Consider the following 24,614-nt stretch of genomic DNA (forward strand, 5'->3'; position numbering starts at 1 on the left):
ATCATCAATGAAGATGTTAAAGAGGATGAGGCCCAGCACTGATCCCTGGGGGACGCCACTGGTGACTGGCCGCCAGCTGGATGTGGCACCATTCACCACCACTCTCTGGGCTCAGCCCTCCAGCCAGTTCCTAACCCAGCACAGAGTGTTGTGGTCCAAACCACAAGCTAACAGCTTAGCCAGCAGTTTACTGTGGGGGACAGTGTCAAAGGCCTTGCTGAAGTCCAGGCAGACCACATCCACAGCCTGCCCCACATCCAGCAGGCAGTCACCTGATCATAGAAGGAGATCAGGTTGGAGAGGCAGGACCTGCCCTTTCTAAATCCATGTTGGCTGGGCCTGAGCCCTTGGCCATCCTTCAGGTGCAGTTATTGCCCCCAGGATAATCTGCTCCATCACTTTCCCTGGCACTCAGTTCAGGCTGCCAGGCCTGGAGTTTCTGGGTTCCTCCATCCGTCCCTTCTTGTGGATGGGGACTACCTTGGCCAGTTTCAGTCATCTGGGACCTCTCCAGTGAGCCAGGACTGGAGGAAAATGATGGAGAGCAGCTTGGCCAGCTCATCTGCCAGCTCTCTCAGCACCCTAGGATGGATCCATCCTGTCCCTTGGACTTGTGAGTGTCCAAGTGGCTCAGCAGGATTGCTACCTGTGGTGTTTGAGCTGGCTGATGGCCTTGGGGGCCACTCTCGTTTAGCTCCTGAAGGTCCTGGTGCCTGCAGCATTTCCTGAAGAATGGCACAGAGCTCCTGCTCTTCATAAGTAGAAAAATATCCAGGTGCAGGATGTGGGAGAGTAGAGCCTGGTGAGCCTGACCTTGCTGGAAGGACAGGGGGTGGAAGGATGTGTCGAGGTGAGCACTGCCAAGCTGAAAGGGACAGGAAGGTGACAGGGAAGGATTGGTGTGGCCTTAGGAAGAGTAAGTGGTGTTTGAACCCCCTGCATGTCTTTGGTGTTGAAGTAAGGAGCTTTGTGGAAGAGGAGGAAGCCATGAGTGGTGATCACCTTGAAGCGTTGGTAAAGCCTTTGTTGCTGTGTCCACTGCATGCCCCTAGATTAGCCATGGAAGGACATGAGCATGCTGGAGTGGATGCAGAGAATGATCTCAAAGGTCTTTTCCAAGGTGGTTAATTGTATTCTATTCTAATGCCTTGAAATGCTGAGGAGTGTGGAATGGTGATCAGGAGGTGGCTGAGAGTTGGTCTTGTTCAGCCGGGCTGGAGGGAAGAGATTCAGGCAAGTGTCCCTGGAGCAGCCTGAGTTCCTTGGAAGTATGAGCAGGAGAGTGGTGTTGTGTTGAAGGCTTGGAGCATGTGGTGGGCTTGTGGCACATTCTGGAGGAGTCCATCAGCCAGACTGTGTGTCTTGCGGTAGTGGCAGCTACCTCTTCCTGAGAGAGGTCCTGTGGCCCTGTCCCAGCCACCCTCCAAGCCTCCCGAGCTGAGGCATTGTCCCATGTGAGGTTGGCATGGAAGGTGATGGAGCAGATGATCTTGAGTGCCATCCCACAGCACATGGTGGAGAACTGGGCCATGAGGCCCAGTCAGCAAGGGGTTTGAAAGGCAGGTGCTGCCTGCCTGAGCAGATCTCCTTCCATACCAAGGGCCCCACGTGGTGGATGAGGGAGCAGCTTTGGGTGGTTTTCAGCAGGGCTTTAGGAAGCTCTTTGCCAGTGTGCCCCACAGGCTGCTCCTGCAGAAAGTGGCTGCTGACAGCTGGGAGCTGCAGACTCTGCCCTGGGCACCAAACTGGCAGCATGGCTGTGCCCCTAGAGTGGTGGTGGATGGAGGCCAATCCAGTTGGTGGCTGCTCAGCAGTGCTGTTCTGCAGGGCTCTGCTGGGGCCTGTTGTCTTTAGGATCTTCTATCCCTGATGTGGGCAAGGGATCGAGGGCTTATGTGGTAATGGTTGCAATAAGCAGTGTGAGCAATCTGGCAGTGTAGGCCTAGAGCCTGACATGGTGGTAGGCCTTGTCCAGCATGGGTGTGGAAGTGGCTAGCAGTAGAGCAGAATAGTGCTGTGCCTGCACCGTGTAACCAAAGCAGGACGCTGGTAGCTATAAACACAGAGAGTTATCTTGGAGTAACAGGACGCACACCTGCATCAACAACCTTCCCTGTTATTCCTAGTTTAACCACTAATCAATAGTAATAGTGTGTGGTCACTCGTGAGGGGCCAATGAAGCCATGCCAGCAATGCCCTACGAGTTGATAGAAGCTGTAAAGGTTTTCTTACTGCGCACTTCTTCGATGCACTTCTTACTAGCCTGTCAGCTCTACTCTCTGCTCTGTACTATGCTTGCATTGTAATCTAACAACACTGAAGCAATAAAGGAACAATAGTAGATCATACTGATCAGCTGTATTGATTCCAATCTCTTTTGTCACTGTAATGGGTTGGGGCAAACCCCCACACCACCACGCGCAGAAATAACGACTCAGACAAACTGATTGCAAAAGTAGTGGAGAGTTTAAATAGAGAAGAGTGAGTGTGCACAAAAGGAAACATGGTGATAAGGAAGAAACCAAAGTAAACCCAGAAAGACCCCAAACCCCACCTGAGAGTGCAACCCAAAACGCCCAGGGCTCCTCCTTCCCCCCCCCCTACTATTAGGATGGTCTCAGCTGGCCAGGCCTGAGACTGCCCATCCCCCAGTGGCCTTGGGCTCAATCAGGCCAATGGCCGGGAGATCTCTCCCCCAGTTACCAAGTCTCGGAGAGGGAAGGAAAGAGGAAGTGCCAGACCCCACCGCAAAATTTATAGTGGTGCAAGGGATTATGGTAGAAATACAGAATTTCCTGTGCCCACCCACTGGGCTGGACTGCTGGACACAGGAAACACCCCTGTAGCAGAGGGCACCCAGCCCAAACTACGACAGTCACCACAGGCATACTCAATAAGCTTGCAGATGACACCAAGATCCACAGGAAGCCTGATGTGTTTGAGGGTAGGAATGTTCTAGAGGGGGCTTTGGCCATGGGGAATCGATGGCTAAGGACAATGGGATGAGTGTCTCCAAAACTCTGTTCTATCTGTGGTGCTTTGGGCAATGGTTTGCAGTTGGATTGGTAGTGTTGCTTAAAGGTTGGACTGAGTTGTACTGAGGGACCTTTCCAACTCGTGACTCTGTGTTGAGGAGTGTGGTGCCAGGGAGACATGGTGGGAGAGGTGTGGGCAGAAGTGCCTTGGTGTGTCCATGCCTGAATATGGCCATGAGAATGGTTTGAGTTACATTCAGGAAGTCTCCTTGTACTACTGTCTGGTGCTCTGGCTGGGTCTTTTGTTTTGAAGAGAGGTCTTCCAGCCCTTTTCCAACCCACCCCCATGGGCTATTCAGCTCAGACCTTTTCCCCTGTGAGGCTGGCAGAAGCCTGGGAGAAGAAAGGCAGAGGAGGCATGTGGGTCTGGTGTGCAGGAGAAGTTTATTGAGGGCAAAGCAGAGGGCAGAGGCAGGAACAGCAGGGGGAAGGGAGGCGGTGTGAGGGGCAAGCAGGGCGAGCATCAGGCCAGGGGCTTGTGCTGCAGGAGCTGTTGCAGGCTGTGTGTGGTGTCAGGGGGGGTGTGCAGGGCCCTCAGCAGGGGTAGCAGCCTCTCGCGGCGCCGCAGCCATAGCCCAGGCCAGCCAAGCCGTAGCCGTAGCCGTTGCCGAAGGCGCCGGAGGAGATGGGCTGTCCCTGGGCGTTGAGCTCGGTGCCCAGGGCAGCCCCTGAGGAGGATCCGACGGCGGTGCTCTGGGGGAAGGAGGTGAGGATGGGTCCTGGCAGGGTGACCAGCACGGGGGAAGGCTGGATGAAGACGCGGGAGTCCTGGCACTGCAAGGCGCAGGGCTCGTTGCAGCTGTTGGCCAGCGGGGTGGGTCCGCAGGGGCGGCAGCGGTCGTAGCAGGCCATGGGTGTGGGGTGGAGGGGCCCTGGAAGAGAGAGAGGGTGTGGAGGGAGCACAGGGCTGTGAGAGAGATGGCCTTTGGGGCAGGAGGAGGGTGAGGGGCTGGAGGCTGACCTGGTGGAGGGAGCAGAGCGCAGGAGAAGGCGTCAGGAGGCGTCTGTGAGGGAGAGAGGCGCTGGGCCGGCTTTATGCTGGCAGGGCTGGCAGCAGAGGTGAGCCCAGCCCAGCAGAGGTGGGGTGTCAGCAGTGAGGTCACGGCGTGGCTCTGGGCTGCTGTGGTTTGTGGCTGCCTTGTGGCTGGGGGTCTCATTTCCTGGCAGCCCTGCAACGGCTCCTCTGGCCCTGTTGTCTGTGAGCAAAGAGGGAGCTGGGTGTGAGCTGGAGCCTGGAGGCCGTCTTGGGCACAGCAGTTCCTCTATGCTGGAGCCTTCTGTTCTGAGAGGAGGAAGCAATGAGGTCAGCAGCTCTGCCACCCTGGAGTGTCAGAGGACACACTTGGCCTTGTTTAGTAACCTGCTTGACAAAGTGTTTTGGGAGGCCATCCTGAAAGGCAGAGGAATCCAGGATGAGCAGGCCTGACCAGACAGTCTTCAAACAGGACCTCTTGGTGGCTCAGCAGCAGGTCATAGAGTGCCAGAATCAGAGAACTGTTTAGATTGGACAGGACCTCTAAGAGCATCAAGTGCAAGCATTGGCCAAGCCCCCCCATGGGCATTAAAGCACGTGCCAAAGTGCCATGTGCACAGGTGTCTTGAAGACTTCCTGGAGAAAGAGAAGGCCCTGGGGTAGGGCAGGCTGGCTGCACAGAGAGCTGGAGCTGGAGCTCCGCAAGAGAAGAGTTCTTGACCTGTGGATGCCAAAGCAGGGAACCCAGGAGGACTCCAAGGGCTTTGTGAGCTTCTGAAGGGAGCAAATGAGAGAGGGCAAAGCCAAGTAGGATTGCTGCTGCTTCTGCACAGCAGAAGTGCCTTTGTCTTCTCCAAGGGGAAATGGTCAGGAAGGAGCTCCAGTGAGACACACCCAGGTCTGTGGGGCTGGAGGGAGGCAGGCAAGGCTACTGAGGGAGCTGGTGGAGGAGCTCAGCAAGACACTTTCCATTGTTTCCCAGCAGTCCTGCTTGGCCCAGCTGAATGGACATTTGTCAAGGTGCTGCCCATGGCACCAAAGAGCCAGAAGAAGCATGTTGGACGCTGCAGGGCTGTTGGTGTGTGCTATGAATATACTGGTGATTCTGTGATCTGTGTTAGACAATTCCGAGTGCTCTGGGACTGGGGGTGAGGAGCTTGCAGGAGCCTGTTTTGAGGGCAATGGGGGAGCTGCATATTTTACAGACTTAAACAGAGACAGTGTGTTTGGCTAATTGGAGACCCCAAGGCTGAGGAGAAGCGCTGAGAATTTGTTTTCTTTAGATAAGAAGCCTGGACGACTGAGCACGCGGGCAAGTGGATGCTTTGACCCCTACCACACAGAATGTAGGGAGAAGGGATTTGATCACCTATTCTGAAGACTCATTATCATATGCCTGCCTTCTATTTAGCATAAGCTTGTTTATGCAGATGATGTATCTGTATAAGATGAAGAAAGCTATTGTAAAGCTACTGTGGGGTGAAGTTTTGTACCCTCGTGTTGTGAATATGCCCTCAGAAGTGAGCGGCAGATACACCAACGGAAATACATGTCGAATTGATTTTATCTATATCTACAAACTCTGTGAGGGGGTATTTCCAGTCACCCTTCACAGGTATCGCTATCCGGTTAGTGAAACTGTCTTTACAGAATGTTTGTGTATGGGCACTTGAATCAAACCATTCACAGAACTTAGAATCGAAACCAATTCAGACAGCGGCGGGGGAGGGGTTGGTCGGTGACCGGCAACCCTCCACCCGCAGCAATCCAAACGCTACCTTAACTGGAAACTCGCTAAAGAAAGGCTTGGCTTACAAGCTGAGGACTTCGTGAGGTCTCCCCTCAGTAATATCTATAGTCCAGAAATGTGGCACGGATGTGCCGTGAGACGGAGACAGGAAGCGGCGCCGGCCGCGTGGCTGCACCGCGTGGCTGCTGCTCCTCCCAGGACACAAAGGGCTCCCGCTCGAGGGGGGCTGTGGCAGGTCAGCCACGCTGGCTCACACGGGCTGCTGGCACTCCTCCTGCAGCGAGGGATCGCGCAGTGGTCGATCCCACGGGGTACTGTCCACGGCACCGCACGCAGCTGGGTGACGGTGTCAAAGGAGCGTGAGGTCTCTTGGGGCACTGGCTTGAGTCTCGGGCAAGGTGGACCAGGGCAGCACTGGCACGCACACACTCACAGGCTCCAACACGATGTGGGGGGGGCCTATTTACCAAACGACCTCTATTGACCATTTGCCCCAGTGAATACTGGCCCCATGAGCAGTCTGTTGCTAACGCAAGGTTAACCAATGGACTAACACTTACCAAATACGGCGTAAGTATATGCTATACCCAGGCTGTTTACCTGGACTCAGTGGCACCAGGATCCCCCCTGCTGCCCCCAGAAAGGAGGGGGAAACAAAGGAGGGTTAACACTCAGAAGAGTATGTTCCAGAAATGTTTGGGACACAATCCTGACCATAAGCATCCTTCACTACACCTCGCATGCCCAACCAGTTGCTTTGCTTGCTTTTATTGCTTTTATTGCCTTTTATTACCTTTTTAAGATCTTTTAGTGCCAATAAACTGTTACCAACAACTTTTACCAGGAGTCATCTATAACAGTGTGAGTTTAGTGCCAGGGAAGGTGATTAAGCAGATGATCTTGAGTGCCAGCTCCTCTGGCCCTGTTGCTTGTGAGCAAAGAGCGAGCTGTGTGTGAGCTGGAGCCTGGAGGCTGTCTTGGGCACAGCAGTTGGTCAGTGGTGGAGCCTTCTGTTCTGAGAGGAGTAAGCAGTGAGGTCAGCAGCTCTGCCACCCTGCACTTTCTAAGCACAGATTATGGCCTCTTGAGGAGCCTGGTGCATCAGACTCCCATCACTTCATCCTGAACCCGTGCCAACTGGCTAAGCAGGTCAAAACCCTGCTCTCACCCACAGTTAGTATTGTCCCGTGTTGCCTCTTGTGGTGGGTTGAAGTTCCCAACCCCAGCATCAACTTTGCCAGACCAGCTCAGTCAGAAGCAAAGCTGTATTTACAAGCAAGAACTACACTCGACAGTGGGATGCAATGAATGTGTACAACATACCCAGGAGTTACAATAGTCTACAGATATTTACAATTACCAAGCAACACAGACCCCCTATGGTCAAAAAGACCAGGGAAGATGTCCCACTCCCCCCCTAACCCCTGTCCCACAAGAGAAAAGGAGCAGAGAGAAAGCAGGAGTTAGACTCAACTAACCAGCTCAGCCAAGGCCTGCTGACAAGCAGGTTAATCTCTCCCAAGCAAAGCAAAACCATCAGAGATCAGGAAAGAAGAGAGAGAATTGTTATGGCACAGCCTGTCTCATTCCAGATATTTATCCAATGAATGTGTTTAGAATAATCTTTTGTTTTCCTTTCTACACCCAACAGTGATTTATTTATAATTGTCTACATTTCTGCTCAAAATCTGTAACTAAATTTTAGAGGCAGAGCCTAAACCCACCACAATCCACCCCTGCTGAACAGCTCCACTGGCTGCTAATACTATGCTCGCCCTGCTTGCGCTCACACCACCACCCATCCCCTTGCTGCTCCTGCCTCTGCCCTCTGCTTTGCCCTCAATAAACTTCTCCTGCACACCAGACCCAGGTGATTCCTCTGCCTCTCTTCTCCCAGGCCTCTGCCAGCTTTACAGGGGACAATGTCCCGGCTCAAGAGGCCATGGGGATGGGTGGGAAAAGTGCCAGAAGACCTCTCATCGGAAGGAGTGACCAGCATTACCTCTAGACACTCAGTCTACCACCTGGACTCTTCCAGAATGTGCCACAAGTCCACCACTTGCTCACAGCCTTCAAGCACTCTCCTGCACACCCTGCAGCCTGCTCCAGGGACACTTGGCTGAATCTCCTCCCACCAGCCTGGCTGGACAAGCCCAACTCTCTCAGCTTGGCCTCATCTTCCTGGCCTCCTCTGGATCCATTCCAACACCTCCATGTCCTTCCTGGCCTGGGGGCCCCACAGCTCAACCCCACACTGCAGCTGAGTTCTCCTGACAGTTGAGTAACCATGGAGCATCACCTCCCTTGACCTGCTGCTCATGCAGCAGCTCGTCCCTCCAGCCTGTCAGCCACACCACACAGCTTGCTGTCATCCACAGACTTGCTGAGGGTGCCTTCATCCCATGTCACCAACACAGACCTGCTCCCAGGGTGCACCTCTGAGGGACACCACTCGTTACTGGTCTCCACTTGTACATCAAACCTTGGACCACAACTCTCTGAGTGTGGGCATCCAGACTATTCCTTATCCACCAACCTGTCCCCCCAGCAAGTCCACAGCTCTTCAGTTGAGAGACTTGGCTGTTGTGCAGGACACTGACAAACGCTTTGCACACGTCCAGGTAGGTGACATCAGGTGCTCTGCCCTTACCCACCAACACTCCAACCCTCTTGCAGAAGGCCACCAAATTTGTCAGCCACACTGAGACCTTCTTGAAGCCATGCTGCTTGTCACTCAGCACCTCTCTGTTCTCTGCTCATCTTGCCACAGTCTCCAGCAAGATCTTCTCCATGGTCTTGCTGGGCACAGGGGTGACACCATCAGGCCTGTAGTCAAGCTCACTCTTCCTCTTTAGCCTCCTCACATGGCCATCACCTGCTGCCACCTGCCTGCTGGGCACCCTTTCACCTTACCCCAGGGATGGATGAGGATGGCCAACACAGGGCCCCAAGGATACGAGTTCTGGGCTCCACCACTTGAGACTTGCCCCAGCCAGATTTTGGGGCACTCATCAGAAGCCTCTGGGCACAGAGCTTAAGCACTCTGCAGTCCACCTCACTGGCCACTTACAGAGCAGGCTGCTGGCCAGCTTCTGTAGCAGCATGCACTGCAGAATCTCTCACAGCTTTAAAGAGGGCAATATCAGCCACAGCTCTCTGTGCCTCCACAAAGCCACCCAGTTCAATGGAGAACACATGGAGGATGGCCAAGGACAGTTTCCCTTCTAGAACCCAGGCTGACAACTCCCCATCCCCTTCTTGGCATCCAGGAGCCTGGCAGAGCTTGCCAGGAGGAGTTTCTGGAGAACCTGCCCTAGAGACAACGTCAGGCTCACCAGGGTCTAATATCTCAGATCTTCCTACTGAAGCCTCAAACACAGGAGGGCTCTGAGATTTCTCACACTCCTCAAGAATAGCTCCAAGGCACCATGGCCATCCCAAGCTAAGGCACAGTGGCCTCCCAAGGTCAGCAGTCAGCTCCCTCAGCATTCTTGCCCACACCCAGTCCCACACCACTCCTTCCCACCTCCCTTCATTTTCCTCAGCATCCAGCACTGCTTGTCTGAAAAACAGCCTGGAAATGCTCACCTGGGCTCATAGCCATTGCCCAACCCTTGCCAGGAAGCCCCAGCACCTGGGCCTGGACTCTGCAGCTGCATGCTGCATGCAGCACTCTGGCGACAAACACCAGGCCTACACACAGGCTCAGCTGCACCTGAGCCAGGCTAAGTCACATTTTCTCTGTTCAGCTAGGCTGCCCTTATTCAGAACCTGCTTCTCTTTAGGAGCATGGGGACAGTCTGCAATTGAATCCACATGACTTCCAATGTAAAGGCTCTCGCCCTTCTGGGCACTTTTGACCTTCATGCCTGACTCCAAAGGGACTCTTATGCACCAGCACCTCAAGAGGCCATAATCTTTGTTTAGAAAGTGCAGGGTGGCAGAACTGCTGACCTCACTGCTTACTCCTCTCAGAACAGAAGGCTCCACCATAAAGGAACTGCTGTGCCCAAGACAGCCTCCAGGCTTCAGCTCACACACAGCTCCCTTTTTGCTCACAGACAACAGGGCCAGAGGAGCTGTTGCAGGGCTGCAGGAAATGAGACCCCCAGCCACAAGGCAGCCACAAGCCACAGCAGCCCAGTGCCACGCCATGACCTCACTGCTGACACCCCACCTCTGCTGGGCTGGGCTCACCTCTGCTGCCAGCCCTGCCAGCATAAAGCCGGCCCAGCGCCTCTCTCCCTCACAGACGCCTCCTGACGCCTTCTCCTGCGCTCTGCTCCCTCCACCAGGTCAGCCTCCAGCCCCTCACCCTCCTTCTCCTGCCCCAAAGGCCATCTCTCTCACAGCCCTGTGCTCCCTCCACACCCTCTCTCTCTTCCAGGGCCCCTCCACCCCACACCCATGGCCTGCTACGACCGCTGCCGCCCCTGCGGACCCACCCCGCTGGCCAACAGCTGCAACGAGCCCTGCGCCTTGCAGTGCCAGGACTCCCGCGTCTTCATCCAGCCTTCCCCCGTGCTGGTCACCCTGCCAGGACCCATCCTCACCTCCTTCCCCCAGAGCACCGCCGTCGGATCCTCCTCAGGGGCTGCCCTGGGCACCGAGCTCAACGCCCAGGGACAGCCCATCTCCTCCGGCGCCTTCGGCAACGGCTACGGCTACGGCTTGGCTGGCCTGGGCTATGGCTGCGGCGCCGCAAGAGGCTGCTACCCCTGCTGAGGGCCCTGCACACCCCCCCTGACACCACACACAGCCTGCAACAGCTCCTGCAGCACAAGCCCCTGGCCTCATGCTCAGCCTGCTTGCCCCTCACACTGCCTCCCTTCCTGGCCCTTGCTGCTCCTGCCTCTGCCCTCTGCTTTGCCCTCAATAAACTTCTCCTGCACACCAGACTCACATGCCTCCTCTCAATTTCTTCTCAAGGCCAGGGCTGCCCTGGCCTTTGCAGTCACTCAAAAAGGTCCACAAGAGCTCTCCTCAGAAATATGCCACCAGCAACACCTCACAGCGGCACCTTGGGAGGGTTTGGATTGTGACACAGCCCCAGCAGGGCCTCACACAAAGGCTCCAACACCACAATATTCCTCTGTGATGCCTCTGCCCAAGTCCCTCAACAGGCTGCCCAGCTGACCGCCAGCCTTGCTGTGGAACCCGCAGTTGGTGTAGTGCTGGGTCCTTGGTGGACCATCTGCCTGGCCAGTGTCCTCATTCCACCCAGGTGGATGTCCCCAGGCCATGCTCTTACCTTCCTATGGCATCCACAACGTACCCCCTGGGGAGCAGCCTCAGGACACAATCCATATGTAATACGCAAAACAAGCAAAACCAACAAGACAATACCAAGCCAGCCTAAACCTTCTTTAAGTAAGCCCAGCAGCCAAGGAGACATATTACCAAACCAAGATTGAAGCCATTGATCAAAAGGAGTAACATCTTTAACAGTTGATTGAGTGTTGATCCTCTAGTCAAACAAGATTTATATGAATTGACTGTGATCAGGCAAATTAAAGCAACACTTGCCTTCAAACTCTTCACAGCTATGACCGTGAGCTAAAAGCAAAAAATCAATAGCAGCTTGATCGATTATCATCGATATTCAAAATGCTGCTTCCTCATAGTCTTGATTCTTCTGCACATTAGCTAAAGAATACCTTTAAAAATGAATACCTGTTCACTCCAAACCTTAACTATATTACAGGGAGCTCCTTTGAAACGCCTAGGCACACAACTAAGAAGGTTCGAACCAAAAGAGAATCTGACCATTTGAACTCATCACTGAGTAGGCCTACCTTGCTACAATTACTATGTACTACGTACCTGTAAACACCAAGTGCTTACTATTCGTTATGCTTATTAGGAAAACTTAGCAAAACTCTGAATAACAAACCTCTGAAAGACATTACAACCAGAAATGATAAAATTAGCACTGCTGCTTTAAATCTGAGCAGAGTAGCGCAGCTGAAGCCACTGGGGGAGTGGGGGCGCTGCCGCGGCCGCCGCTACTGTCGGTGCTGCCGGTGTCGGTGGTGCGTCAGCCGGTACTGCCTTGGTCGGAGCCGTCGGTATCCGTGGGGGCCGGCAGGGCTCGCGGGCGGGGTGCGGTCGCAAGAATGCCGTAACCGCAAGCCTCCAAGCGCTCCGTTGTTTCTAAGAGGGGCTGTAAAGCAAAGTCGGCGCTGTGTGAATTTCTCAGCATCGGTGTTGTCGTCTTCCGAATCCGAGCCCTCGCTGGCGATATCAGAGGAAGATGTTGATGAATGGGTTGAACACACTGAGGCACAGGTTTCGCTGCCCTTTTTCGGCTTTTTCTCTGCTTGAGGCGAACGCCAGTGGTGGCGGCTGGTAAACGCGGTGTGGTCGCCGTACGATGTGCCGGGGGCGGCCCTGGTGATACTCTTCAAACGCAGCGTTCGGCTGCAACTCAGATAGAACTGGGGCTGCATCTCGTCCTGACAAAGTTCCTGTCACTGTGGCAGCCATCCGCTGTTCCAGCTTATGCATTTATGCAGTTTATGCATTCTCGACACGGCTTTTGCAGCTTGATAGCAGTTTTATCGACATCTATAACCAAGGCAGCCCATTCCAATGACAAACGACTTGCTCAGTGAAGAACCTTCTCCTCACCTCGAGTCTAAACCTCCCCATGCGCAGCTTGAGACTGTGTCCCCTTGTTCTGGTGCTGGTTGCCCTTCTCTGGACACATTCAAGTGTCTCAATGTCCTTCTTAAACTGAGGGGCCCAGAACTGGACACAGGACTCAAGGTGTGGCCTAACCAGTGCAATGTGCAGGGGCACAATGAATTCCCTGCTCCTGCTGGCCACACTATTCTTAATGCAGGCCAGGATGCCATTGGCCTTCTTGGCCCCCTGGGCACACTGCTGGCTCATGTTCAGGCAGCTGTCAATCAGCACCCCCAGGTCCCTCTCTGTTTGACAGCTCTCAGCCACTCTGACCCCAGCCTGTAGCTCTGCATGGAGTTGTTGTGGCCAAAGTACAGCACCTGGCTCTTGGATTTGTTGAATGCCATCCTGTTGGCCTCTGCCCATCTGTCCAGTTGGTTGAGGTCCCTCTGCAGAGCCCTTCTGCCCTCTAACTGACCAACATCTGCTCCCAACTTGGTGTCATCTGCCTCAATCCCCTCATCCATCTCATCAGTGAGGATGTTAAAGAGGATGGGGCCCAGCACTGATCCCTGTGGCATGCCACTGGTGCCTGGCTGCCAGCTGGCTGTGGCACCATTCACCACCACTCTCTGGGCTCAGCCTCCATCCAGTTCCTAACCCAGGTCAGATTGTTGCTGTCCAAGCCACGAGCTGACAGCTTACAGAGCAGTCCACTGTGGGGGACAGTGTCAAAGGCCTTGCTGAAGTCCAGGCAGACCACATCCACAGCCTGCCCCACAGCCACCAGGCAGTCACCTGGGCATGGAAGGAGATCAGGTTGGAGAGGCAGGACCTGCCCTTCCTAAATCCATGCTGGCTGGACCTGAGCCCTTGGCCATCCTTCAGGTGCAGTTATTGCTGCCAAGATAATCTGCTCCATTGCTTTCCCTGGCACTGAGGTCAGGCTGACTGGCCTGGAGCTTCCAGGTTCCTCAATCCGTCCCTTCTTGTGAATGGGGACCACCTTGGCCAGTTTCAGTCATCTGGGACCTCTCCAGTGAGCCAGGACTGGAGGAAAGTGATGGAGAGTGGCTTGGCAGCTCATCTGTCAGCTCTCTCAGCACCCTAGGATGGATCCTAACCGGTCCCATGGACTTGTGAGTGTCCAAGTGGCTCAGCAGGTCCCCAGCTAATTCCTCATGGATTTCCAGGGCACTACACTGCTCCCCGACCCTATTGCCCAGCTCAGGAGCCACTGGTCCTGAACTCCTGCCTTGCTGTTAAACATTGAAGCAAAGAAGGTGTTCAGGACCTCAGCCTTTGCCTTGTCTTCAGTCACAGTGTTCCCCTCCAGGTCCAATAAGGAGCGCAGGTTCCTCTTGCCCTTCTCTTTAGTGTTGATATATTTGTAACAATGCTTTTTATTGTCTCTCACTGAGGCGTTCAGCTTCAGTTCCATCTGGGCCTTTGCTTCTCCAATTTTTCTCCTACATAATCTAACAGCATCTTTAAATATATCAGGAGAAGCCTTCCCCTCCTTCCCAAGGTGACATAGCCTCTTTTCTCCCCTTCAATCCTCCAGGAGCTGCTTGTTCATTCAGGCCCAGAGCCTTCCCCTCAGCTTATCTTTTGGCACATGGGAACCACCAGTTCCTGTGCCTTCAAGAGCTCCTGTTTGAAGCAGCTCCAACCCTCCTGGACCCCTCGGTTCTTGAGGGTTGCTACCCAGGGAACTTTGCAAATAAGTTTCTTAAAGAGGCTGAAGTTCACCCTCCTGCAGTCCAAGGTGAAGGTTCTGTTGGTGCTCTTCCCTATCTCCCTGCAGATTGAAAACTTCACTATCTCGTGGTCACTGCACCCTAGGCAGCCTCCCACGGTCACATCTCCCACCAACCCTTCCCTATTGGAGAGCAGCAGGTCAAGCAGAGCCTGTCCCCTGGCAGGCTCACTTAACATCTGCATCAGGAAGCGGTTCTCCATGCGCTCCAGGAATCTTCTGGACTGCCTCCTCTCTGCTGAATTAAGATCCCAGCAGATATCTGGCAGGTTGAAGTCACCCACAAGGACAAGATCTGATGATCTTGAGACAGCCTCCTATTGTTTATGGAATGTTTCATCTGCCTCCTCATCCTGGTTGGGTGGTCCATAACAGACTCCAACCTGGACATCAGGTTTGTTAGGCTGCCCTCTGATTTTAACCCACAGGCTCTCAATCCCTTCATTCTCCACCTCAAGCGCTGTGGCATCGAGCGACTCCCTAATATACAGAGCCACCCCTCCTCCTCTTCTCCCTTGCCTGGCTCACCTAAAGAGCCTATAACCCCTCAGTGTAGGACTGCAATCATGTGGCTATCCCACCATGTTTCTGAAATGGCAACTATATCATAGTCACCCAACCCCCCCCAGCTCCCTCAGCACCTCCTCTAGCCCAGGGGCTCCAGGCCCTTCTCCAGCCTTTGTTGCTCTTCCCTGGACATGCTCCAGCCCAACTGTGACCGTTTTTTAGGCTATGCCTTTAAGAAGAGACAGTTCCTGAGACACTCTAGCTGAATGTCTTGGTGTAAGAAGGAAAACAAAGATTATTCTAAATGAATTTCATTGGTAGATTGGTAGACTGCAACTTTAAAGTTTTAGTTCATTTTGAATCTCAGTCAGTCACTCTCTGTCTCTTTGGAGTTGGAGTCTAAGCAGCTGCTGTTTCTGAGCTTGGCAGCTGACTTGTGGCAGGACATTGCTGATCGAATCGAGAGAATTCCAGTGAAGGTGAGACACATTGATGCTCACATTCCTAAGAGCAAAGCTACTGAGGAACAGCAGCACAACCATCAAGCAGATCTAGCTGCAAGAGTTTCTCAAGCAGACAAGGACTCTGAACTTGATCTCGACTGGAAACACCGAGGTGAGATATTCTTAGCTCGGTGGGCTCACGATGCATCAGGACATCAAGGCAGAGATGCAACATACCAATGGGCTCCTGACAGATCCATAGACATTTCCATGGATGCCATTACACAAGTCATCCATGACTGTGACATTGGTGTGGCTATTAAGCAGGCAAAGCGAATTAAGCCCTTGTGGTATGGTGACAGATGGTCCAGGTACAGGTATGGTGAAGCTTGGCAGATTGACTACATCACTCTACCACGTTCTCGTTCTGGTAAGCAGTACGTGCTTACTATGGTAGAGGCGAACACTGGATGGCTGGAAACTTATGCAGTTCCACATGCAACTGCACGCAACACCATTCTGGGTCTGGAGAGACAGATCCTGTGGAGACACGGAACTCCAGAGAGGATTGAGTCGGACAAGGGAACTCACTTCAAGAACAACCTTGTGAAGAGCTGGGCAAAAGAGCACGGCATGGAGTGGATATTCCACATCCCCTACTATGCACCAGCTGCAGGGAAGATGGAACGCTACAACGGTTTGTTGAAGACCACTCTCAAAGCCATGGGAGGTGGAGCTTTGAAAAACTGGGAGAAGCATTTAGCACAAGCAACCTGGCTGGTGACCAGCAGAGGTTCAGTGAACCGAGCTGGGCCTGCACACTCAGGTCTGCTACAGAAAGTAGAAGGTGATGGAGTTCCTGTTGTTAGAGAAAAGAATCTGTTAGGTAAAACTGTTTGGGTATTTTCTCCCTCAGGAGAGGCGAAACCTGTCCGAGGGGTGGTCTCAGCTGCAGGTCCTGGTCACACTTGCTGGGTAATGCAAGAGAATGGTGAAATTCAGTGTATTCCACAGAGAAATTTAACTTGAGCTGAGAGAGTTTAATTTCAGAGTGTTGTACAGATACATCCCACCCAAAGGAAGAATCCATGAGGAGTCTACGGTGTACGAGCCCCTGAGAACCTTGAGAGCCCTGAGTCACCTGAGAGTCCCTGCTCCTTTTCTTCGCTTTGTCTGTGGAGAGACAAACTGTTTTCTGTTTTCCTGTTTCCTGGGTTTGGGACTTCTGAATCATCTACATCAGAGGACAGCCAGAATGGACTGTGAACTTAGTATCATAGTCTCATAGTATCAGTCAGGGTTGGAAGGGACCACAAGGATCATCTAGTTCCAACCCCCGTTCCATGGGCAGGGACACCCCACACTAGATCAGGCTGGCCAGAGCCTCATCCAGCCTGGGCTTAAACACCTCCAGGGCTGGGGCCTCAACCACCTCCCTGGACAACCCATTCCAGGGCTTTACCACACTCATGGGGAAGAACTTCCTCCTCACCTCCAGCCTGAATCTCCCCACCTCCGGCTTCATTCCATTCCCCCTAGTCCTATCACTGAGATCCTGAGGCATCCCTCCCCAGCCTTCTAGTAGCCCCCTTCAAATCCTGGAAGGCCACAATTAGGTCACCTGGGAGCCTTCTCTTCTCCAGACTGAACAGCCCCAACTCCTTCAGTCTATCCTCAGAGGAGAGGTGCTCCAGCCCTCTGCTCTTCCTCATGGCCGTTCTCTGGACACCTTCCAGCACATCCAGATCCCAAATGTAATAGCGTCTGGCTTTGTTCTGGCTGAGGCTAGCAGAGGTTTGGTAAAAGAAAGGCAGAGCAGCGACGTAAAACTGGTGTGCAGGAGAACTTTATAGAAGGCAATGTAGAAAACAAGGAGGAGATCAGGCCCTAATCAGCAGGAGCCCTGCTGTGCTGTCCTGTGGAGCTTTTGTTCAGGACAGAGCACCTAAGAGAGAGCTTGTGGCTCTTTTCCAACCAACCCCCATGGCCTCTTGAGCTCAGACCTTTTCCCCTGTGAGGCTGAGGCTTGGGAGAAGAAAGGCAGAGGAGGCATGTGGGTCTGGTGTGCAGGAGAAGTTTATTGAGGGCAAAGCAGAGGGCAGAGGCAGGAGCAGCAAGGGCCAGGAAGGGAGGCGGTGTGAGGGGCAAGCAGGGTGAGCATCAGGCCAGGGACTTGTGCTGCAGGAGCTGTTGCAGGCTGCATGTGGTGTCAGGGGGGGTGTGCAGGGCCCTCAGCAGGGGTAGCAGCCTCTCACGGCGCCGCAGCCATAGCCCAGGCCAGCCAAGCCGTAGCCGTAGCCGTTGCCGAAGGCGCCGGAGGAGATGGGCTGTCCCTGGGCGTTGAGCTCGGTGCCCAGGGCAGCCCCTGAGGAGGATCCGACGGCGGTGCTCTGGGGGAAGGAGGTGAGGATGGGTCCTGGCAGGGTGACCAGCACGGGGGAAGGCTGGATGAAGACGCGGGAGTCCTGGCCGGCTTTATGCTGGCAGGGCTGGCAGCAGAGGTGAGCCCAGCCCAGCAGAGGTGGGGTGTCAGCAGTGAGGTCATAGCGTGGCACTGGGCTGCTGTGGTTTGTGGCTGCCTTGTGGCTGGGGGTCTCATTTCCTGGCAGCCCTGCAATGGCTCCTCTGGCCTTGTTGTCTGTGAGCAAAGAGGGAGCTGTGTGTGAGCTGGAGCCTGGAGGCCGCCTTGGGCACAGCAGTTCCTCTATGCTGGAGCCTTCTGTTCTGAGAGGAGTAAGCAGTGAAGTCAGCAGCTCTGCCACCCTGGACTTGCAGAAGACACACTTCACCTTGACCTGCTTGGCAAAGTATCTTGGGAGGCCGTCCTGAAGGGCACAGGAGTCCAGGATGAGCAGGCCTGACCAGACAGTCTTCAAGCAGGACCTCTTGGTGGCTCAGCAGCAGGTCATAGAGTGCCAGAATCAGAGAACTGTTTGGATTGGAGAGGACCTCTAAGAGGATCAAGTGCAAGCATTGCCCTAGCCCCACCATGGGCATTAAAGCACGTGCCAAAGTGCCATGTGCACAGGTTTCTTGAAGACTTCCTGGAGAAAGAGAAGGCCCTGGGGTAGGGTAGGCTGGCTGCACAGAGAGCTGGGGCTGGAGCTCCTCAAGAGAAGAGTTCCTGACCTGTGGATGCCAAAGCAGGGAACCCAGGAGGACTCCAAGGGCTTTGTGAGCTTCTGAAGGGAGCAAATGAGAGAGGGCAAAGCCAAGTAGGATTGCTGCTGCTTCTGCACAGCAGAAGTTCCTTTGTCTTCTCCAAGGGGAAATGGTCAGGAAGGAGCACCAGTGAGACACACCCAGGTCTGTGGGGCTGGAGGGAGGCAGGCAAGGCTACTGAGGGAGCTGGTGGAGGAGCTCAGCAAGACACTTTCCATTGTTTCCCAGCAGTCCAGGTTTGCCCAGCTGTGGTGAAGAGGTTATTAATTTATGAATTATGAAATATGAATTATGAAAAATATTATTTTTCTTAATATTATAAAATTGTTAATAGCTGATGGATCACCAACTTATGTGCATGTTCTAGTGCACGTTCGTGAAATAGATCCCATAAATGGCTTAGTGTTATTTTTAGAACTTATTTAAACTAATTACAACTTATTTCTCTAGTTATATGCAAGAAGGGTGCAGTTCCGCCGCTTGGCCACTCGATGGGACGTGACGGCTTCTGGTCGAGTTGAGGGCAAAGCTCAGTTCTGTTTGGGGCCGGTTCGAGGCTCGGCCCTGGCGGAGTTGGCTCGCACGGAAGGGAGGGCTGGCAGGGCTAATCCCGGGACGGGCCGGCCCTCAGAGTCGACCCGTGCCACAGGGCGGGTTGACGGCCGCCAGCAGGCGTGCCCAGAGGACGCAGCGGCATGCGAATCTGCAGAGGCGGCCCTGGGAGTGAGGGATGCAGGTGAGGCGGGCCCGAGAGGGTTCGACCCGTCTCGGCAAGTTCCCAAGCGGCGGCTTCTCGTTCGCTGGGCTTAAAGCAACAGCAGGGCACTCGGGCGATCCCGGGGGTCAGTGCAACGTAAGCATGAACGCTGTTTGAGTAGCCCCTGGAGTTTAACAGGGTTCAGAGCGGCACGTAGCGCTCTTCTCTCCCACTACAGTGGGGTTAAGCAATTGGGCGGACGACCAGACTCGGGTCAAGTCCTTTTTCCCTGGCAACTGGGCAGACCTTACACTCGGGGGTTGGTCCAGTCCATACGGTGGTGACGGGGGTCTCTCTCCCAGTTGGTGTGACTGGCTATGGCGACTCTGGCGCCTTAGCACAGCGTGGTGTCCTTCCTCTATGGAAATAATTCTTCCAATCGCTTCTCACATGCAGGTGCTTTGATACGCGTGCATGTATGTAACAGAGATAGACAACAATAAACTCAATTGCAGAGGCTGCGGCTCGGACTTAACACTCTCGAGTGAGCACACAGACAAAATGGAGGAGGAAGGCACTTGTTTATTAACTGGGGTAATACTTATAGAATCCCTGGAGGCTGGGTTTGACCAATGGGCATTCTCATAAACAACTGGCTTCAACCTATGGGAAAGCATGAAGCTAGAATTCTACCATATTTGGGGAATGCACGAGCACAGCATGCACTAGATGCGTCCTAGCCTGGCTTTTGTCTTGGCTTTTCTCCTGCTCTGGAAGGAGGGGGAGCTTGCCCACATGCTGGGGCAAGATTCACTATCTGGGCATAATGTGCCTTCACCACACCAGCTGAACGGACATTTGTCAAGGTGCTGCCCATGGCACCAAAGAGCCAGAAGAAGCATGTTGGACGCTGCAGGGCTGTTGGTGTGTGCTATGAATATACTGGTGATTCTGTGATCTGTGTTAGACAATTCCGAGTGCTCTGGGATTGGGGGTGAGGAGCTTGCAGGAGCCTGTTTTGAGGGCAATGGGGGAGCTGCATATTTTACAGACTTAAACAGAGACAGTGTGTTTGGCTAATTGGAGACCCCAAGGCTGAGGAGAAGCGCAGAGAATTTGTTTTCTTTAGATAAGAAGCCTGGACGACTGAGCACGCGGGCAAGTGGATGCTTTGACCCCTACCACACAGAATGTAGGGAGAAGGGATTTGATCACCTATTCTGAAGACTCATTATCATATGCCTGCCTTCTATTTAGCATAAGCTTGTTTCTGTAGATGATGTAACCATAGAAGATGAAGAAAGCTATTGTAAAGGTGCTGTGGGGTGAAGTTTTGTACCCTCGCATGCCCAACTGGTTGCTTTGCTTTTATTGCTTTTATTGCCTTTTATTACCTTTTTAAGATCTTTTAGTGCCAATAAAACTGTTACCAAAACCTTTTACCAGGAGTCATCTATAACAGTGTGAGTTTGGTGCCAGGGAAGGTGATGGAGCAGGTGATCTTGAGTGCCATCCCACAGCACATGGTGGAGAACTGGGCCATGAGGCCCAGTCAGCAAGGGGTTTGAAAGGCAGGTGCTGCCTGCCTGAGCAGATCTCCTTCCATACCAAGGGCCCCACGTGGTGGATGAGGGAGCAGCTTTGGGTGGTTTTCAGCAGGGCTTTAGGAAGCTCTTTGCCAGTGTGCCCCACAGGCTGCTCCTGCAGAAAGTGGCTGCTGACAGCTGGGAGCTGCAGACTCTGCCCAGGGCACCAAACTGGCAGCATGGCTGTGCCCCTAGAGTGGTGGTGGATGGAGGCCAATCCAGTTGGTGGCTGCTCAGCAGTGCTCTTCTGCAGGGCTCTGCTGGGGCCTGTTCTCTTTAGGATCTTCTATCCCTGATGTGGGCAAGCGATGGAGGGCACACTCAATAAGCTTGCAGATGACACCAAGATCCACAGGAGGCCTGATGTGCTTGAGGGTAGGAATGTTCTAGAGAGGGCTCTGGCCAGGGGGGATCGATGGCTAAGGACAATGGGATGAGGGTCACCAAAACTCTGATCTATCTGTGGTGCTTAGGGCAATGGTTTGGAGTTGGATTGGTAGTGTTGGCTAAAGGTTGGACTGAGTTGTACTGAGGGACCTTTCCAACTCGTGACTCTCTGCTTGAGGAGTGTGTTGCCAGAGAGAGATGGTGAGAGAGGTGTGGGCAGAAGTGCCTTGGTGTGTCCACGCCTGAATTTGGCGATGAGAATGGTTTGAGTTACATTCTGGAAGTCTCCTTGAGCTACTCTCTGGTGCTCTGGCTGGGTCTTTTGTTTTGAAGAGAGGTCTTCGGGTCCCTTTCCAACCCACCCCCACGGCCTCTTGAGCTCAGACCTTTTCCCCTGTGAGGCTGGCAGAGGCTTGGGAGAAGAAAGACAGAGGAGGCACCTGGGTCTGGTGTGCAGGAGAAGTTTATTGAGGGCAAAGCAGAGGGCAGAGGCAGGAGCAGCTAGGGCCAGGAAGGGAGGCGGTGTGAGGTGCAAGCAGGGCGAGCATCAGGCCAGGGGCTTGTGCTGCAGGAGTTGTTGCAGGCTGTGTGTGGTGTCAGGGGGGGTGTGCAGCGCCCTCAGCAGGGGTAGCAGTCTCTCGCGGCGCCGCAGCCATAGCCCAGGCCAGCCAAGCCGTAGCCGTAGCCGTTGCCGAAGGCGCCGGAGGAGATGGGCTGTCCCTGGGCGTTGAGCTCGGTGCCCAGGGCAGCCCCTGAGGAGGATCCGACGGCGGTGCTCTGGGGGAAGGAGGTGAGGATGGGTCCTGGCAGGGTGACCAGCACGGGGGAAGGCTGGATGAAGACGCGGGAGTCCTGGCACTGCCTGACGCAGGGCTCGTTGCAGCTGTTGGCCAGCGGGGTGGGTCCGCAGGGGCGGCAGCGGTCGTAGCAGGCCATGGGTGTGGGGTGGAGGGGCCCTGGAAGAGAGAGAGGGTGTGGAGGGAGTGCAGGGCTGTGAGAGAGAAGGGCTTTGGGGCAGGAGAAGGAGGGTGAGGGGCTGGAGGCTGACCTGGTGGAGGGAGCAGAGCGCAGGAGAAGGCGTCAGGAGGCGTCTGTGAGGGAGAGAGGCACTGGGCCGGCTTTATGCTGGCAGGGCTGGCAGCAGAGGTGAGCCCAGCCCAGCAGAGGTGGGGTGTCAGCAGTGAGGTCACGGCGTGGCCCTGGGCTGCTGTGGTTTGTGGCTGCCCTGTGGCTGGGGGTCTCATTTCCTGCGGCCCTGCAACAGCTCCTCTGGCCCTGTTGTCTGTGAGCAAAGAGGGAGCTGGGTGTGAGCTGGAGCCTGGAGGCCCTCTTGGGCACAGCAGTTCCTCAATGGTGGAGCCTTCTGTTGTGAGAGGAGTAAGCAGTGAGGTCAGCAGTTCTGCCAACCTGCATTTTCTAAACACAGATTATGGCCTCTTGAGGTGCTGGTGCATAAGAGTCCCTTTGGAGTCAGACATGAAGGTCAAAAGTGCCCAGAAGGGCGAGAGCCTTTACATTGGATGTCATGTGGATTCAATTGCAGACTGTCCCCATGCTCCTAAAGAGAAGCAGGTTCTGAATAAGGGCAGCCTAGCTGAACAGAGAAAATGTGACTTAGCCTGGCTCAGGTGCAGCTGAGCCTGTGTGTAGGCCTGGTGTTTTTCCCCAGAGTGCTGCATGCAGCATGCAGTTGCAGAGTCCAGGCCCAGGTGCTGGGGCTTCCTGGCAAGTGTTAGGCTGGATGCTGAGGAAGATGAAGGGAGGTGGGAAGGAGTGGTGTGGGACTGGGTGTGGGCAGGAATGCTGAGGGAGCTGACTGCTGACCTTGGGAGGCCACTGTGCCTTAGCTTGGGATGGCCATGGTGCCTTGGAGCTGTTCTTGAGCAGTGTGAGAAATCTCAGAGCCCTCCTGTGTTTGAGGCTTCAGTAGGAAGATCTGAGATATTAGACCCTGGTGAGCCTGACGTTGTCTCTAGGGCAGGTTCTCCAGAAACTCCTCCTGGCAAGCTCTGCCAGGCTCCTGGAAGCCAAGAAGGGGATGGGGAGTTGTCAGCCTGGGTTCTAGAAGGGAAACTGTCCTTGGCCATCCTCCATGTGTTCTCCATTGAACTGAGTGGCTTTGTGGAGGCACAGAGAGCTCTGGCTGATATTCCCCTCCCTAAAGCTGTGAGAGATTCTGAGTGCATGCTGCTACAGAAGCTGGCCAGCAGCCTGCTCTGTAAGTGGCCAGTGTGGTGCACCGCAAAGTGCTTAAGCTCTGGTCCCAGAGGCTTCTGATGAGTGCCCCAAAATCTGGCTGGGGCAAGTCTCAAGTGGTGGAGCCCAGAACTCGTATCCGTGGGGCCCAGTGTTGGCCATCCTCATCCATCCCTGGGGTAAGGTGAAAGGGTGCCCAGCAGGCAGGTGGCAGCAGGTGATGGCCATGTGAGGAGGCTAAAGAGGAAGAGTGAGCTTGACTACAGGCCTGATGGTGTCACCCCTGTGCCCAGCAAGACCATGGAGAAGATCTTGCTGGAGACTGTGGCAAGATGAGCAGAGAACAGAGAGGTGCTGAGTGACAAGCAGCATGGCTTCAAGAAGGTCTCAGTGTGGCTGACAAATTTGGTGGCCTTCTGCAAGAGGGTTGGAGTGTTGGTGGGTAAGGGCAGAGCACCTGATGTCACCTACCTGGACGTGTGCAAAGCGTTTGTCACTGTCCTGCACAACAGCCAAGTCTCTCAACTGAAGAGCTGTGGACTTGCTGGGGGGACAGGTTGGTGGATAAGGAATAGTCTGGATGCCCACACTCAGAGAGTTGTGGTCCAAGGTTTGATGTACAAGTGGAGACCAGTAACGAGTGGTGTCCCTCAGAGGTGCACCTTGGGAGCAGGTCTGTGTTGGTGACATGGGATCAAGGCACCCTCAGCAAGTCTGTGGATGACAGCAAGCTGTGTGGTGTGACTGACAGGCTGGAGGGACGAGCTGCTGCATGAGCAGCAGGTCAAGGGAGGTGATGCTCCATGGTTACTCAACTGTCAGGAGAGCTCAGCTGCAGTGTGGGGTTGAGCTGTGGAGCCCCCAGGCCAGGAAGGACATGGAGGTGTTGGAATGGATCCAGAGGAGGCCAGGAAGAGGAGGCCAAGCTGAGAGAGTTGGGCTTGTCCAGCCAGGCTGGTGGGAGGAGATTCAGCCAAGTGTCCCTGGAGCAGACTGAATTCATTGGAAGGGTGTGCAGGAGAGTGCTTGAAGGCTGTGAGCAAGTGGTGGACTTGTGGCACATTCTGGAAGAGTCCAGGAGGTAGACTGAGTGTCTAGAGATAATGCTGGTCACTCCTTCCTATGAGAGGTCTTCTGGCACTTTTCCCACCCACCCCCATGGCCTCTTGAGCCAAGCCATTGTCCCCTGTGAAGCTGGCAGAGGCCTGGGAGAAGAGAGGCAGAGGAGGCACCTGGGTCTGGTGTGCAGGAGATGTTTATTGAGGGCAAAGCAGAGGGCAGAGGCAGGAACAGCAGGGGGAAGGGAGGCCGTGTGAGGGGCAAGCAGGGCGAGCATAGTATTAGCAGCCAGTGGAGCTGTTCAGCAGGGGTGGATTGTGGTGGGTTTAGGCTCTGCCTCTAAAATTTAGTTACAGATTTTGAGCAGAAATGTAGACAATTATAAATAAATCAATGTTGGGTGTAGAAAGGAAAACAAAAGATTATTCTAAAC

General features: G+C 54.3%; 3 protein-coding genes across 3 annotated transcripts; 1 reads left to right on the forward strand and 2 right to left on the reverse strand.

Moving 5' to 3' along the window:
• Nucleotides 1-3,569: 3,569 nt before the first annotated feature.
• On the reverse strand, nt 3,570-3,914 carry LOC128898410 (feather beta keratin-like). Its single transcript, XM_054172082.1, has one exon. The coding sequence runs from the start codon at nt 3,885-3,887 to the stop codon at nt 3,570-3,572; it is 318 nt and encodes a 105-aa protein (XP_054028057.1). The 5' UTR covers nt 3,888-3,914.
• Nucleotides 3,915-10,144: 6,230 nt separating this feature from the next.
• Nucleotides 10,145-10,483, forward strand: LOC128898411 (feather beta keratin-like). The gene has a single exon (XM_054172083.1). It carries the CDS (start codon nt 10,166-10,168, stop codon nt 10,481-10,483), a length of 318 nt encoding a protein of 105 aa, XP_054028058.1. The 5' UTR covers nt 10,145-10,165.
• Nucleotides 10,484-21,544: 11,061 nt separating this feature from the next.
• Nucleotides 21,545-21,880, reverse strand: LOC128898443 (feather beta keratin-like). The gene has a single exon (XM_054172271.1). The coding sequence runs from the start codon at nt 21,860-21,862 to the stop codon at nt 21,545-21,547; it is 318 nt and encodes a 105-aa protein (XP_054028246.1). The 5' UTR covers nt 21,863-21,880.
• Between the last annotated feature and the right edge of the window lie 2,734 nt (nt 21,881-24,614).

The sequence above is a fragment of the Dryobates pubescens genome, chromosome 23 (assembly GCF_014839835.1).
Source record: "Dryobates pubescens isolate bDryPub1 chromosome 23, bDryPub1.pri, whole genome shotgun sequence".
Taxonomy (NCBI): Eukaryota; Metazoa; Chordata; class Aves; order Piciformes; family Picidae; genus Dryobates; species Dryobates pubescens.

What these genes read in the sequence shown, in the direction of transcription:
- LOC128898410 (XM_054172082.1), bottom strand. Translation starts at nt 3,887, where the DNA reads ATGGCCTGCTACGACCGCTGCCGCCCCTGCGGACCCACCCCGCTGGCC.
- LOC128898411 (XM_054172083.1), top strand. Translation starts at nt 10,166, where the DNA reads ATGGCCTGCTACGACCGCTGCCGCCCCTGCGGACCCACCCCGCTGGCC.
- LOC128898443 (XM_054172271.1), bottom strand. Translation starts at nt 21,862, where the DNA reads ATGGCCTGCTACGACCGCTGCCGCCCCTGCGGACCCACCCCGCTGGCC.